The sequence below is a fragment of the Capricornis sumatraensis genome, chromosome 4, assembly GCF_032405125.1.
Source record: "Capricornis sumatraensis isolate serow.1 chromosome 4, serow.2, whole genome shotgun sequence".
Taxonomy (NCBI): Eukaryota; Metazoa; Chordata; class Mammalia; order Artiodactyla; family Bovidae; genus Capricornis; species Capricornis sumatraensis.
This window is the reverse complement of record NC_091072.1, coordinates 109,135,485-109,152,410: the sequence shown is the minus strand read 5'-3', so window position 1 is coordinate 109,152,410 and position 16,926 is coordinate 109,135,485. Positions and strand designations below refer to the sequence as shown.

General features: G+C 37.8%; 2 protein-coding genes across 2 annotated transcripts in view; one reads left to right on the top strand and one right to left on the bottom strand.

The window, feature by feature from the left end:
* The first annotated feature begins 303 nt into the window (after window positions 1-303).
* Window positions 304-10,816, top strand: ARL1 (ARF like GTPase 1). The gene is made up of 6 exons (XM_068969727.1): window positions 304-501; window positions 2,686-2,823; window positions 4,731-4,812; window positions 5,698-5,809; window positions 7,590-7,768; window positions 8,497-10,816. Exons 1-6 carry the CDS (start codon window positions 498-500, stop codon window positions 8,525-8,527), a joined length of 546 nt encoding a protein of 181 aa, XP_068825828.1. The 5' UTR covers window positions 304-497; the 3' UTR covers window positions 8,528-10,816.
* A 4,919-nt stretch (window positions 10,817-15,735) lies between these two features.
* UTP20 (UTP20 small subunit processome component) overlaps window positions 15,736-16,926 on the bottom strand; it is an 86,300-nt gene continuing 85,109 nt past the window's right edge. Inside the window, 2 exon segments of the mRNA XM_068969726.1 lie at window positions 15,736-15,924; window positions 16,168-16,313. Coding sequence (XP_068825827.1) covers window positions 15,769-15,924; window positions 16,168-16,313 — 302 coding nt within the window. The 3' untranslated portion in view covers window positions 15,736-15,768.

Below are 16,926 nucleotides of genomic sequence, written 5' to 3'. Positions count from 1 at the left end.
CAACCTGCGCCCGCGCCCAGTCAGACAGCCGCATCCAGGCCCGACGCGCATTCCTGGTTGGCGGATTCGTCACTTCTGGGTGTCAGAAGTTAAAATGAAAATTCTAATTTCTCTACTTCGGAATCACTTCTTGTCCAAGAAAACAGAAGCAAGAGCAACTCGGAGTCCTTGAATCTTTTTTTCCCTCTCGTGACTCCCGCAATATCTACAGCATGTTTGCCGGGGATTGCGTCGAAAGCGACGACGCGGACGCTCAGGCCTCGGTTTCCAGCGCGCAGTCGCGGCGGCCCTCGCTCCCGCCCCTGCCGGGAGGTCCGACGTGGAAGTTGCTGGCTGACCAAGCTTCCAAAGAAACTGTCTGGGAGCCAAGAGTCCGAGCCGGTGCCGGAGCGCAGGCCTAGGCGAGGGGAGGTGGCGGCGCCGAGACTCGAATAGGAGTCGCTGCCGAGGTCGGGGCCGGTCTCTGACAGTGGACGAGGGCGGACAGGCGGTTCATCATGGGTGAGAGATCTGAGAAGGGAGCCTGGGCGCACTGAGAGGCCGAGGCCGAGGGGGCTGAGGTTGGGGAGAGGAGGAACAGAGGGGCAGGCCTGGGAATCCCAGCCAGCGTCTCAGGGAGCTGGTTGCTGAGGACTTCGGTCACCTTGGCTCTTCACTAGTGTGCGTGGACTCTGCCTCGAACCTTCGCTTCTTGTCTCCCCGCGGCGTCAGGGGTGGGTCACCGTGGGTCGGTGAACTTTTCCCTTACCTCCTCGGACCCAGCGCCGCTTGCTGGACGGAGTTGGTCTGCGAAGCTTGGCAACATGTCAGTCGCAAGTTCGCTAAGGTTTCTTGGGTGAAAGATGAGCTCTGACCTTGTAGTGGCAGCTTGATACTCTCTCCCTGGTCGCTGGGACAGCGTCAGTTTAAAATCCAAAAGGTGTTGCTCGTAATGTTTTATTGCCAACACGGCATTTATCTGCTTGCCTGTAACTTTTTCTGTAAGAGAGGAATATGGCGGGGGAAGTGGGCAGGGAAGGTATTACTGGTCAGTGATGACGTTTTAAACCCAATTTTTGGAGTGCTAATTGAGAGAGCTACATTGTCGTCAAAAGCATCAGATAGAGCTTCGCTCCCCAATGGAGCCCAAATGAAGGTGCAGATTTTTTAACTTGTTCACAACTCTCCAAGTGATGCAAATTCTTTGGGTTATTTAAATACCTCAGCTATTTTCTGGGGAGTTTCCATCTTGCTCTGAAACATCAGAAGCACTGCCTTGTCTTTTTGCATAACCCTTTAAGTTTTTTTCCTACTGCCTCTTTTTAACCTGTAAGAAAGGATTTTGTCAAGTCACACTGCTTCTGTTACAAACTGTCAGGGTTCTCTAGCCCATGGTGGATTCATTTTTCCAGACTTGTAGTTTAAAATTTTGTCATTTCTTTGTAAAATAACCAGGTGTTGTTTGTGACCATCGTTTCTGTTGTCAGCTTTTTTATATTGTCAGTGTAACTTTTTTCTAATCTTTTCAAATGTCTTTTGGTAAGAAAGGGCCAGAGTGCTTTTATTGGGTGGGGAGGGGTAATCATTAAAGAAAGAACTTATTTTAAAAGAGCATCTTGTTTGATTGTAGAAATAATAAAGATTCTGAATTTCCACCTCCGTCACTCTTAGGGGTTATTTTATTTAAACACACATCAACAATTTAGTCTATTACTGGGAGGCCCTGCTGACACAGAGGATGATTTTAAATTTTAACTTTTTTTCAGCTGTATTGAGGTATGAATGACAAAAATTGCGTATATTTACGGTGTACAGCATGATATTTTGATATATATATACATTGTGAAATAATTACCACATTCAAGCAGATTAACACGTCCATCACCTTACAGTTACCCTTTTGTGCCTGTGATGAGAACACTTTGAGATCTGCTGTCTTAGCAAATTTCAAGGGTACAATATGTTATTAATTAAATATAGTTACCATGATGTTCATTAGATCTCCAGAACGTATCTTCTAATGAAAGTGTATACCCTTTGACTAACAGTCTGATTTTCCCCACTCTTCCAGCATCTGGTAACCACCATTCTATTCTCTGTTCACAAGTGCTTTTATATTACGCAATACCTTGTGTATAGGAAGCCTCCTGGTAATAGTTCATGATATGTTGAATGTAGCTTTATTACTAATTTTTAAAATGTTTTCATCAAAAATAATTTTTGTTATTTTTGGCTTCTGTCTCAATTTCTTTGCAAGTTACATTCCTTATGGAGAATTCTCAGTGATTGAAGGTACTTATGGTACTATTGTTGTACAACAATAATAATTGCTTTTCATGTTCAAGGATTTCATTGTCCCACTATCATTCTAATTTGCCCTTTAATTTCTAGGGGTAATGAGGATATCATGTTAAGCTACCCATATTCTCTTGTTTAGAAAGTGAGCTACATGAGGGGAGTCATATTTCTCTTATTTTTTGCCTATATCTTCTGAGCCTGCCTAACGTAGTATCCAGGACATCGTAACAATCAGTAATTACTAGTTTGATGTTGAATGATGTATTTCATTGGAAGCAATGTTCCTATGAATGGAGGAAAATACTACAATGTTATTGAATTTAGTATAGCTTTTAAAGAACAAGATTAAATGTTTTGTGGATCTAGTTCTTGAAATGATATTGAAATACATTTTTGTTATTTTCTAAGGTGGCTTTTTCTCAAGCATTTTTTCCAGTCTGTTTGGAACTCGGGAAATGAGGATTTTAATTTTGGGATTAGATGGAGCAGGAAAAACTACAATTTTGTACAGATTACAGGTTGGAGAAGTCGTGACTACTATTCCTAGTAAGTGTTGGTATGATAAACTAATTATAGGATAGGGGCTTTTGTTTTCCATTGAAAAAAACTTTATTTCTGAATACATATGTAATGTAATTAATAAGATTTGTAGGCTTCTATGAGCATAATATTGATAACATTTTTTTTCATAAATTTATGGACAGCTTGGTGTAATTTATGAGCCCCTGTCCATGGCTGGGTTCTGCTGTTTAGAGCTGTTTTAAAAGTTGGGTAGAGTTAAGCCACATAATATCATTGAGAGCCAGTATCTTTATTGATAAAATGAAGATAATAAATATTCATTCGCTTTGAAAATAAAGCCAATGAATAGGGAAAATGAATCAAGTATATAAAATAATTCGTAATTCTGAGTAAAGAATTATCAGTATGTCGATACTAAGTTATACTATTACATGTGCAGTGTTTTTTTTTTCTGTACTTGTTATTATTTGATTAAGATTAGGTTGTTGTTTTTTTTTTTGGTATCCTATTGATTATTTTTAAAGATCTGAGTTGAAGAGACTGAGTGTTGAATTAATCTGGAACTTAAAAATATCAAGAAAAGTAACACCTTTAAATCAATTGATATCTTAGAAAAATATTCTTTAGTAGTACTAATTTACTACATAAGAAGACTGTTCTGTTACTTATACTATTTTCATTTTTTTACTCTGATCATTAGTATACTTAGACTAAGTTTAATAGTTCGTAGAGTTTGTTCAAGAATGTCTTTAAGTTACTCCGTCACTCAAGGTATTTCTATTTAGTACTATTTAAACTTCCAGATTAAAAAAGAAAAGTCTAGCTTTTACAAAAGAACTTTTCGGACCATGTCATCTGTTACTTCTTGCTACCGCGTTCAAGAAATTTCAGTTTCTTTGGTTTTTGGTTCTCAAATCTCCCATCTGTGCTGCAGTTGAGTCATGGTGGCCGCTGTGGTACCCACAGCTCAGTGGATTGCATTTTAGCAAATGTGGTTTATACCATGTTCTTTTCTGCAAATAAACAACATTTGTAATTGAGGTTGAAGATGGTGATTACACTGCTACCTAATTCTAAGGGAGACATCATGAACTTGCTTTTTACTTTTTCGCTCAAGATGTGCTATAGTAATTTTTTTATACTTGCCATATATACTCTTAAGCATCGTTTACCAGTATAAACTTAAATCTAAAAAATTAATTGTCCAATTATAGCTGTAAGTTACATTTTACTTTGATTTTTTTTAAGTTTATAAAATCTTAGTAATTTTCATATGTATAGCTTCTAAGTTTTTTCAGCATCTTCTCCAGCTCCTCTGGATTCCTTTCATTGAAAGTAATAGTATCTTGCTTTAGGCATGTGATGCCAAGCTCCACCTAAGAAGGATGGCAGGGAAAGGGGTTGAGACTCTTCCCTTTTGACCATCTAGCTGTGACCTTACTGTGGATGAGCTCTTGAGGAAGTCTTCAGAGGGTCTGTGAAATTCCCTGCCTTAGCGAACTCAGCTTCCATAAAGAGGTATACAGCCATTGCTGTGCCTTACTGAAGTTTAGAATCTAGGCTTTATCCTATTTGCTATATACCAAAATTCCATTTTTTGTAATACGTTTACAGCTGTCCTTTCTAAGTATAACTTTCTGAACACTTTTGTATGCCAGCGTTTAACATAATAGGATTTCCATTGAGCAAATTATCTTAATTGCAGAGGTGGCTGGGGGTTCTTACATACCCTGAAAGTGGGGTTGATCTTGCTTATTGGGGGAGGGTGGTGTGTGTGTGTATGTATAGCACAGCATACTGTCGTAAATGGAATAATATTTGAACTAATAATGTGATTCAGCAATTACCACTAATTGCTGAAACTCAGACTGCACACTTTGAAGACAGAAGGTATTAGTCTACATATACTATTAATTTGCTTTCTCTTCCAGCCATTGGATTTAATGTTGAGACAGTAACATACAAGAACCTTAAATTCCAAGTCTGGGATTTGGGAGGACAGACAAGCATCAGGTATGGTATAAAGGCCAGACCATTTTGTAGTATTGGGATCTTTATTGCTCTTTTAGGGTTAACAGCAATAAACCAAAATACGTCTTCTTTTGTAATGCAGTGGGAGCTACCTAGTTTAAAATGAGGTAAAACCACCTTATTCTCTCAATTAAAATCTGAAAATTAAAGATTTTTAACTGAAAATAATTAAAATCTACAGAAGTCAGTTTTTCCTATATCATTTAGATGAAAATTTTTTCCATGAAAGTCTCAAGACCTGATTACTTCAGTAGTTTTTAAATAAAAAGAATCCTCTAGTTAATACTTGTCAGTCCCTTCCTCTGTGAGACAGACTGTTTTGGATTTCATGAAAATACCTTTTGGGCCCACTATTTAGGACTAGATGCATTCCCCAAGCACTTTGCTGCCTTTTAACTCATTTTATTTCTTGAACCACTTTGGATTCATTTGTTAATTTTAGCCATTTCTACTTCTTGTCTTCAGTGATCAATTTAAAGTCTGTTACTAAAATTATTTTTAAAGAACCCATTTCTCTTAAGGAGTTTCTAGCTAAAGATTTATAAGATACAGTGATCAGGTCTGCATGAAACATTTTTTCATCAGTACATTTAGTGATTTTATAAATTCTTCTTTCAGCCTGTAGTCTAAACTTATTCTGAAGCTCCTTGATCCTATGTTTTATCAATATTCTTTCTACCCATTCCCATCTGAGGGATATGATACATGTCCATCAGAAACAATCATCATGGCATTGATACTGATATGGGTGCGAAAGGATTGGCAAGTAACACCCTTCACCCCACCATAGCCAAGTCCTAGCATATAAATTAACCTATCTGTTTCATCTTTCAAATAATATATTCTCCCTTTCTGAATTTTCTTTAGGCCATACTGGAGATGTTATTATTCAAACACAGATGCAGTCATTTATGTAGTTGACAGTTGTGACCGAGACCGAATTGGCATTTCCAAATCAGAATTAGTTGCCATGTTGGAGGTAAGAAAACTTTATTAAAATGTGGGTAAGTCATTTATATTTGCTTGCTCTTTTTATTATTTATTATCACATGCAGAAATAAGTAAAAGGGAAACAGGGGTCTCCCCCACACCCATGTCTGTAGTATCATTTTCTTTTATGCAAATTACTTTCTATTCCAAAAATACTGTTGGGAAGAGTTGAAGACAAAAAAAAATTCCAGTCCTGTAACTTCCTTTAAATAAAATTCCTTAATTTCCAGAAAATTCAGAGGTAAACTCTTTCTAAACTGAAGTGACTATTCTACGTCACTTCTGTGAAGTGATTGTTTTTTTTAATGTCTTCATTTCTGGTTGTATAAATTAGCATATGGAAGCAGATTTATTATATAAGTATATAAATAATAAAGTATATTTGTTTCAGAAACATTGAAGTTCAGAATGGATTTCTGGCACAATTCTGGCCCCTGTTTACCTCTCCCAGCTTTATCATTTTTTCACTCTTTCCTGTGTTTACAGTACTTCAGCCATACCAATATTTCTTTTCTTTGCTCAGTGAGTTTGTGTACCTGACACCTGGTTTAGGGTTTTGCACTTGCTTCTCCTGCTTGGAATTCTCTTTCCCCAAATCTTTGTGTGGCTGCCTTCTTGACATGTTTTATCTCACATGTTTCTTCCTCAGAAAGGAGGTCTCAGTTATATTCTAACCCTTTATCTTACTTTATTCTTTGTAACTATTTACCATTTCTTTCCCTTATTTGAAACATTTGTTTACATATGTAAGCTTCCCACCCTAAAGTGTAAAGTTCTTTGCCTTTACCTTGTACCCCTGATGTGTGGAAGTGTATCACAGCTCTTAACGAAGAACCCAATACATTATATTCACTGAGGTTTGTAAGATACTGATAAGCTAACTGAATTTAGAGGGTGCATTAAGTAGTCATCTAAAAGATTTTAAAATTGTTAAATAAGCTTCTCAAATGTACTAATGATTAACTTAATAATGAAATTGCCTTTGCTTGAGAAAATTAGATGTATAGGTTTCCTTTTCCCACTAAAACTATGATTCTGAATTACTCAATTATTGAATGTTTAAGTTCCAGGCAACTTGATTCCTAGTTAGAACCAAAACTTAGAATATTTTGGACTTCTGAGTTCTTGGATGATTAACTTCTCAGTAGCTTCCAATTTATAAATTTCAACCTAAAGTTTTAAAGTTTTGCCAAATTTTTTTTTTTAACAACATAGCATCACATTTATCATAAAAGCTTCTTAGACCAAATTCAAAGTATAAGGAATTTTAAGGGACTGGTTAAATGCCTCAGCTATAACATATTTTTAAAATATAAGCTTTATTTAGCTGTAATTCACATGGTATAATAAACTTTTATTATATGAAGTATGGCATAAAAGAAATGGATTATTAACTTCAGTTCCCAGTTCTCAAATTGTATTGGATTGTTGTTAGGTTTTTTGTAGTATTAGGATTTGACTTGTGTAATCTATCTCCATAGAAAACTAAAAGTTGTATTCATTCTTTAGGAATTAACTTTTAATTAATTCAATCAATATTTATTTATTAGTGATATAAAGTACACATGGAGGTTGAATCAGGACTATTATATTAAAACTTACAGACACAAAACCAATTTGTTTTACCTTTGTACACAAAACTTCTAAATGGAGTAAAGAAATATAAAAAGGAGTTAGGAGATATGCTTTTAAAATAAGATTTTTGTTTTGACATTTCTTCCTAAACTCAGGAGCAAATTGATTAGAGAGTATTTTTTTATTTTACTTAGGAAGAAGAGCTGAGAAAAGCCATTTTAGTGGTGTTTGCAAATAAGCAGGACATGGAACAGGCAATGACTCCCTCAGAAATGGCAAATTCACTTGGGTTACCTGCCTTGAAGGACCGAAAATGGCAAATATTCAAAACTTCAGCAACCAAAGGCACTGGCCTTGATGAGGCAATGGAATGGTAAGTATGTTTCCAGAAGCCATTTGTGGATTTGTGTGTACAAGCATTTGTAATTTCCCTTTGGTCTTAAGGATGAAATCAGATTACTTTGCATTTTATCATATTAAGTTCCTCCACCTTTTTCTTCCACTCGTTTTCATGTATATCTGCTTTTGTTTTAGCCACACATACTAATTATAGTTAGGTAAACCACCTCTCTGCTATATTAATAGCTTTTTCCTTTACTCAGCTCACCCTCCAGTTTCTTATCCTTCAGGACTTAGGTTGAGGCTCTCTGCTTCTCAAGAGTCTTTCTACCTCCAGGCCCACTGCCTTACCACACACACAGATGTCCTTGTCAGAGATCAGTGATATAATAGTACTTGTTACACTGTCTTGTAGTTGGTTTGTGCATCTGCTCATTAAATTATCATCTCCTTGAGAACTGAGGCTAGTTTTCATCTCTGAATTATCTACATCTGACCTGGCTATAGAAGGTAGCAGCCTGGAAAGTAGCTATTTGGTTGTTTTTGATTTTTCATTCAAAGCATAGACAAAGTGAGAGCTAAAATACACCCTTGTGGAAACTGAGTCCATAACTTCATTCTTCTAATATAACCATCTTAACCTTCATCATTTAAAGTGCTTTGGAATTCATCTTCAGTATGAAATTTATATTATAAATGGTCATTCTCTATACCTGAAAATTTGAAGTTTATTTTATGAAACTGTTCATTTTCTCTTCACAGGTTAGTTGAAACATTAAAGAGCAGACAGTAATTCAGTCACTTTTGCTCCTCTGAAACGAAGACCACATCACATATCCCTTTGGAAACAGTTAAGTGTGCTCCACACTACTAAATGTTAAAGCTGTCTGATTGTCAGCATATACCGAACTGACTGGAACATTTGTAATACATATTAAAACTAAGTATTTGGTTGGAAGGGTAACTCATCATGATTGAACCAACTGAATGTCTGCCCTATATAATGTAAAATATTCCTTCCTTGTTATCTTGTGTTAAGGTATATATTCTATTTGTATGCAGTCCTATTATTCAGATACAGTCCTATTAAAGAATGTACTCTTAATGAGGAAAAAAACCCTCCGATTTTTAAATTAGTGGTTGCATCTTGTTTGTATTAACACTAATGAATATCTTAACTCAGATTTTTCCCTCTAAAATGAATTAGGTTTTTCCAAAGATTAGGCTCAATAGAGAAGGCCAAGAACTTAGCGTGGGTAATTATAGTCTTCATTTGCTTAATGACCACTTTATCTAAGCTGTTTCGTTTAAAAGCTTTTGGTTATAGGCATGAAATAATTATTTTGGTGGCTAACTTCACTGACTTATCTGTAATTATTATTTTATACTATTTATAGTTGTTTAGGAATTTTTTTCAGATTTGGACCTACTCAGTCAATTTGTACAGGAATCCTGCCATGTAGCTAGGACATCATTTTTGCATCTTCATTTTTATGGACATGGGCCCAAAATGCTGATAGACTGGCTTGACTAAAGTCACCTGCAAGGGGATCTTACAGTGAGATTTCAGGGTCAGAAGCTTGTCCCATGAACTATACTATAAATTCCTGGAAGTGCCAACATTGACAACACAACTTAATTCCTTATGTAAAATTAAGCTAATAGAAGTAGACATAGTGCATTCAAAATAATGTCTATAAATTTTTCCATACTAGTAGAGGTAGTAGAAATAGTCCTCAATGGTTATATTTGATCAAATTCACAACACATTAAACAGAATTTCATATTAAAGGAAATTTTTTGAAAACAAGACTTATTTTGAGAAGCATTGTAAAGGATGTTTTTTACTGTCTTTGGTTCCTTCTATCTACCTGTAATTGAACATGTGACTTTGAATGGTGAAAAGTCAAAATCTTACTGATTCTAGAGGGAGAGAAACTAAGTATTCCTGATTTAAAAAATTAGACTTACTGCTGCTAGACTATCAAAAACAATTATTTCCTAATGGACTTTTTAAAGGAACTTTACAAACAACCCAGTCTACAGTGAGACAGAAGTAAATAGAGACCTTAGTAATTACTAAAATTGGGAGCAATTTTTTTCAGGCCTTCTTCCAGGAGCATATGTTCCCATTGTACCCCAAAGTACTAACAGTATATAACTGACATCGTGTCATAGTTTGCAAGGCACTCCTGATGAGCAAACTGTCTTTTTCATATTCATATCCCTAATGTCCAGTATGGTGCCTGGCACATTATGGCACCTCAGAATATGTTCATGGTTTAAAATGGTAGGCTGTATGTCTGTCAGCTAGGAAACTAGTACATCAGCACTTCATACTTGGGTCCCTTTCTGGTCAGTGGCACATATCTAGTGTTAAACTTGTACCTAAATGGATAAGCACTCCCCAGTGGTTCAGGAACACTGTGAAAATAGAAGTATGGGGAGGTACAACCTTGGCAGGCAAATGCTGCCTGACAAATAGCCTTGGTAGCAAAGGCCTGCACTTGGATGATCCTGATCCCTCTGGTTTGCCACAAAGAATAGGATGGGATAAATAGAGCATACACTGACATTAACCTGGTATAAATGAGAAGGTCCTTGTCTAGCAGGAAACAGCTGTACGTTACAGGAGGTTGAATGTTTATATTTATAAAAATCTACTGAGTCTTGTTTCATGAGAAGCCTGAAAAGCACTAAACTTGAAATCAGAGCATATGAGTTCTAGGCACAAAGGGCCACTCCATCAGTTTCTGTTTGGTTTTTCTTTTTGTACAAATAATATCAAAGGTTTCTTTTAGCGCTAACATTCTGTTTTATAATTCTGTTTAGTAGTTGTGCTGTGTCATGTGATCAAATTTAGAAAGAGAAATTGAGAGTGGAATTCTATTATCAGAGTACCTGAGATGCACTTTAAATTGTGGAACTGTAAGCTCCTTGAGGGCAGGGACCATACCGTATTTACTGTTAGAATCCCTTGCATCTAGCATGGTGCACCTGGCACATACTTGGTACTGGGCTCTCAATAAATATTTACTGGAATAAATATTGATTAAATACTGATTAGAATGATTAAATATTGATTAAAACAAAGCCGTGCTCAATATACTTGAGATATTTATTTTTCCTGACTTTGCCTTTAGTATTAATAACTTTTGATTTGTAAACTTTCTATAAAAGCAAATACCTGCACTTTAAATCACTTAGAATTGGGTCTGCTTTCCAGGATGCCCCATGTTTATCCTTTAGGGATATTACAAACACCTTGGAAGTGTGAGAACTCCTGTTTGAGATACAAACTACATCACAACACAAATTGTGAAGTTCATGAATGTTTGAACATTTGATTCCTATGCCATATGCTGTAATATTCTAACCCTGTCACCATAAAGAGCATGGGCGTTCAGTCCCAGGTTTAATCTTGACTCTGCCACATTCAACCTGTGTCACCTTTAGGTAGATTATTTAACCTGAGATGAGATTCCTTATCTGTAAAATAATGAGTTTTAGGAAGCTGTTAGAAAGACTTAAATAAATTAAATAAAATGTAAAGTGTAGGATTTTTCCTCCCCCTACCCTTCCAAATGTATTGGATACTAAAGAATATTGCTTCTGTTTAATACATCAAGTGTAGAGAGGCAAAAGATAACATATGGTTGAACAACATAATGCCATACTGTTTTCCATAGTATTTTATAAGAAAGTTCCCTTTCTTCCTCCACGCTTCCCCACATTTGGTATTGTCAGCCTTGTTAATATGAAGGGTTCAAAATAGAGTTTCACACACATGTTAATCTGTATTTCCCTAATTATTAACAAGGTTAATACAGGAGTGACTCAAAAAAAGGACATAGCTGATACCAAAACCCTACTAGTACAGGTTTTAGTCCTTTAATTTCTGGTGTGGTGAGACAGTGGTGTCTAGGGACTTCTACAGCCAAGGTGGCGGTTTTGAAGTTCATGAGTGTCACCACGAGCTGGTCTCAAGACAGTGACTTACTAACCAGTACACAGTTCAGTTCAGTCGCTCAGTCGTGTCCGACTCTTTGCCACCGCATGAATTGCAGCACGCCAAGCCTCACTGTCCATGACCAACTCCCGGAGTTCACTCAGACTCAGGTCCATCGAGGCCGTGATGCCATCCAGCCATCTCATCCTCTGTTGTCCCCTTCTCCCCCTGCCCCCAATCCCTCCCAGCATCAGAGTCTTTTCCAATGAGTCAGCTCTTTGCATGAAGTGGCCAAAGTACTGAAGTTTCAGCTTCAGCATCACTCTTCCAAAGAAATCCCAGGGCTGATCTCCTTCAGAATGGACTGGTTGGATCTCCCTGCACTCCAAGGGACTCTCAAGAGTCTTCTCCAATACCACAGTTCAAAAGCATCAATTCTTTGGCGCTCAGCCTTGTTCACAGTCCAACTCTCACATCCCTACATGACCACAGGAAAAACCATAACCTTGACTAGATGGACCTTAGTCGGCCAAGTAATGTCTCTGCTTTTGAATATGCTATCTAGGTTGGTCATAACTTTTCTTCCAAGGAGTCAGCGTCTTTTAATTTCGTGGCTGCAATCACCATCTGCAGTGATTTTGGAGCCCCCAAAAATAAAGTCTGATACTGTTTCCACTGTTTGCCCATCTATTTCTCATGAAGGGATGGGACCAGATGCCATGATCTTCATTTTCTGAATGTTGAGCTTTAAGCCAACTTTTCCACTCCTCTTTCACTTTCATCAAGAGGCTTTTTAGCTCCTCTTCACTTTCTGCCATAAGGGTGGTGTCATTTGCGTATCTGAGGTTATTGATGTTTCTCCCAGCAATCTTGATTCCAGCTTGTGTTTCTTCCAGACCAGCATTTCTCATGATGTTCTCTGCATATAAGTTAAATAAGCAGGGTGACAATATACAGCCTTGACGTACTCCTTTTCCTATTTGGAACCAGTCTGTTGTTCCATGTCCAGTTCTAACTGTTGCTTCCAGACCTGCATACTTGAGGCAGGTCAGGTGGTCTGGTATTCCCATCTCTCAGAATTTTCCACAGTTTATTGTGATCCACACAGTCAAAGGCTTTGGCATAGTTAAGCAGAAATAGATGTTTTTCTGGAATTCTCTTGCTTTTTCCATGATCCAGCGGATGTTGGCAATTTCCAGTTGAGCTATTTCAAATCCTGAAAGTTGATGCTGTGAAAGTGCTGCACTCAATATGCCAGCAAATTTGGAAAACTCAGCAGTGGCCACAGGACTGGAAAAGGTCAGTTTTCATTCCAATCCCAAAGAAAGGCAATGTCAAAGAATGCTCAAACTACCAAACAATTGCACTGATCTCACATGCTAGTAAAATAATGCTCAAAATTCTCCAAGCTAGGCTTCAGCAATATGTGAATCGAGAACTTCCCTGATGTTCAAGCTGGTTTTAGAAAAGGCAGAGGAACTAGAGATCAAATTGCCAACATCTGCTGGATCATGGGAAAAACCAGTACACAAGTACTGGTTACAGCCTGTTACAGCCATATTTGGTAACTGGGATAAGGGCCACTTGCGTTTCCTTTGCAATGCTGATTTCTATCTTTTGCCACTTTTTCAACTGTATCATCTTTGTTGGTTTTTGGTATTTGTTATATAGCCTGGGTGCTGTTAATCCTGTATCAGTATATGGTACATACCACATCCCGGGTGTGTCATCTTCTAAGTAGAAGTTCTTTTCTCACATCATCCCTCTCTAGATAGCACTTTTTGTCTTATTTTTCATTCTCTGACAGGACAAGGCCCTTACGCTCTTCTCCTTTTTTGAGTATCATGGCTATTTTCGATTTACTATCTTCCATATAAATTTTAGAATCAGCTTGTTGGGATAATATGAGGAACTCCTTTGGGATTTTGCTCAGATTTGTATTTAACTATAGGTTTCCAACTGGGGAAGAACCAGCAACTTATGATACTAAATCTTACTACCCATGAATGTGAACTTCTCCATTTGTGCAGGTCTTTCTTAATGCTCAAGTGTTCAGTTCAGCAGTCGCTCAGTTGTATCCAGCTCTTTGCTCCAGGCTTCCCTGTCCATCACCAACTCCAAGAGCTTGCTCACATTCATGTCCATTGAGTTGGTGATGCCATCCAACCATCTCACCCTGTCCTCCCCTTCTCCTCCTGCCTTCAGTCTTTCCCAGCATCAGGGTCTTTTCAAGTAAGTCAGTTCTTTGCATCAGGTGGCCAAAGTACTGGAGTTTCAGCTTCAACATGAGTCCTTTCAAAGAATATACAAGACCGATTTCCTTTAGGATGGACTGGCTGGATCTTCTTGCAGTCCAAGGGACTCTCAAGAGTCTTGCTCCAACACCACAGATCAAAAGCATCAATTCTTGGGCACTCAGCTTTCTTTATAGTCCAACTCTCACATCCATACATGACTAGTGGAAAAACCATAGCTTTGACAAGACAGACCTCTGTTGGCAAAGTAATGTCTCTGCTTTTTAATATGCTGTCTAGGTTGATCACAGCTTCTCTTCCAGGGAGCAAGTATCTTTTTAATTTCATGGCTGCTATCATCTGTAGTGATTTTGGAGCTCCCGTCTGTCACTGTTTCCATTGTTTCGCTATCTATTTGTCATGAAGTGATGGGACAAGATGCCATGATCTTGGTTTTTTTAATGTTGACTTTTAAGCCAGTTTCTTCACTCTCCTCTTTCACTTTCATCAGGAAGCCCTTCAGTTCCTCTCTGCTTTCTGCCGTAAGAGTGGTGTCATCTACATATCTGAGGTTATTGGTATTTCTCCCAGCAATCTTGATTCTAGCTTGTGCCTCATCCAGCCCAGCATTTCTCATGATGTACTCTGTATATCAGTTAAATAAGTAGGGTGACGATACACAGCCTTGACATACTCCTTGCCCAATTTTGAACCAGTCTGTTGTTCCATGTCTGGTTCTAACTGTTGCTTCTCGACCTGCATACAGATTTCTCAAGAGGCAGGTGGTCTGGTATTCCCATCTCTTGAATTTTCCAGTTTGTTGTGACCTACACATAGTCAAAGCCTTTGGATTAATCAATAAAGCAGATGTTTATTGCTTTTTCTATGATCTAATGGATGTTGGCTATTTGATCTCTGGTTCCTCTGCCTTTTCTAAATCCAGCTTGAACATCTGGAAGTTCACGGTTCACGTACTGTTAAAGCCTGGCTTGGACGATTTTGAGCAATACTTTGCTAGTGTGTGAGATGAGTGCAACTGTGTGGTAGTTTGAGCATTCTTTGGGACTGACTGGAATGAAAACTGACCTTTTCCAGTCCTATGGCCACTGCTGAGTTTTCCAAATTTGCTGGCATGTTGAGTGCAGCACTTTCACAGAATCATCTTTTAGGATTGTAAATAGCTCAGCTGGAATTCCATTACCTCCACTAGCTTTGTTTGTAGTGATGCTTCCTAAGGCCCACTTGACTTTGCATTCCAGGATGTCTGGCTCTAGGTGAGTGATCACACCATCATGGTTATCTGGGTCATGAAGATCTTTTTTGTATAGTTCTTCTGTGTATTCTTGCCAGCTCTTCTTAATATCTTCTGCTTCTGTTAGATCCATACCATTTCTGCCCTTTATTGTCCCCATCTTTGCATGAAATGTTCCCTTGGTATCTCTAATTTTCTTGAAGAGAGCTCTAGTCTTCTCTCCTTGCTATTCTTTGGAACTCTGCATTCAAATGGGTATATGTATCTTTATAAATAGCTATGTAAAATTTTATAATTTTGCAAATCTGCTTGATTTACTAACTTCTTCTACCTGCTGTCTTGCTATTTTAATGTGTATTTTTAATAAAAGAAAACTACATTTTAAACTCTTTAGTGTCAAATGCTTTTTAGACAGTGAAGATACAGTAGTAGTATGAAATATTTTAATTAAAAACAAACATGAATTATATTAAACTGTATAATATACAATCTATGCCAAAGTTTAAATTAAATAATAAAACCTGCTCTGATTGTGGACCAGCAGGTACACCAGAAAGTTCATGTTTCCAGGTAAGTTCGGACACAGCACAGGGAGCACTTTACTCCACCATTGCTAAATCTTTCAGGCTGTGGCTCTTTTGTCTCTTGGCCTTATAGCCTGGACGCAGGAACTCAATCTTTCTCTTCTTTGCTTCACTTTTATTTTTGTGTTTCTTCAGCTTTTTCTTGGCAGCAATATCAGGATTAGTTACAAACTTGAAAAAAGAATAGAAATTTTTTATTACTTTTAAAGTAAATGTTAAACCAATGAAATTCAAATGCAGAAATGAATCATTTTTGAACATCACAAAATATGGAGCCCCAGCTATAAAGTCCCACCTCTCAAACATAGCCAATTCCTCTTTCTTCCCTGGGTAAGTATGACACACACATGCACACACGCCTGGTTAAAAACAGTTCAGCCCAATGAACAGGTCAATTTGAAGCAGCAAGCCTACCTCCAAAGCCTTTCTCTTTTTCCGGAGTGCCCTTTTCTCAGTAGCCTGTTTCTGTACAGAGGCAAAGGCTAATGAGAAGCTCTCGAGCCCAACCAGCTTTTTCAGTAATTCTATGATTTCCTGGGATAGATTCTTCAGTGAAGGATCTAATGATACACAGAGTAACAATTAGGAATGCATAGGAAAGGACATATTTGAATATGCACAAAATTAACATGCAGAATTTAAATTCCCAAGGCATGATCGCTTTTATTACTTCAGCATTAAACACTGATCTGAAAACTAGTCTCTTTGTTTCTGAGTTCCTGAGAGAATAAGCAGAGGTGCTGGACACAGCATTCCATGGCACCTCCTCATCAAGGATGCGGCCAGAGATCAGAGACCATGAAGCACTTTCCCACGGGGATCCTGGCTCAGAAGACATATAAGTAATTTGAGAACTGGACAGATGTTGTGTGTTATCTTTATTAACCTGCTCAGGTCTGTGCAGATGGGGGCAAAGAAAGGTAAGCATGTATCTCTAGGTCCTCTCTAATTCATGGGTCACAGAGGCTTGGCTCTGGCTGTAACCTCTTTTTTGGGGGGTGGGGGGATGGGGATCAAAGACTCCTTTTAACCACCAGTGCTTGGCAAATATTTGGCGCTCAATATAAGTGCTGGTTGAGAGCCAAAGCCAACCTGACCTACTCTAAAAAACTCTCACGGTTGTAGGAATAAGATAGCTCCTGTTTTGACATTTACTTCATTTATTAATATTTT

Bases quoted from the DNA above. Each gene is read 5' to 3' on its own strand.
- ARL1 (XM_068969727.1), top strand. The intron at 4,813-5,697 runs GTATGGTATAAA...AATTTTCTTTAG, and splicing joins GGAGGACAGACAAGCATCAG to GCCATACTGGAGATGTTATT. The intron at 5,810-7,589 runs GTAAGAAAACTT...TATTTTACTTAG, and splicing joins AATTAGTTGCCATGTTGGAG to GAAGAAGAGCTGAGAAAAGC.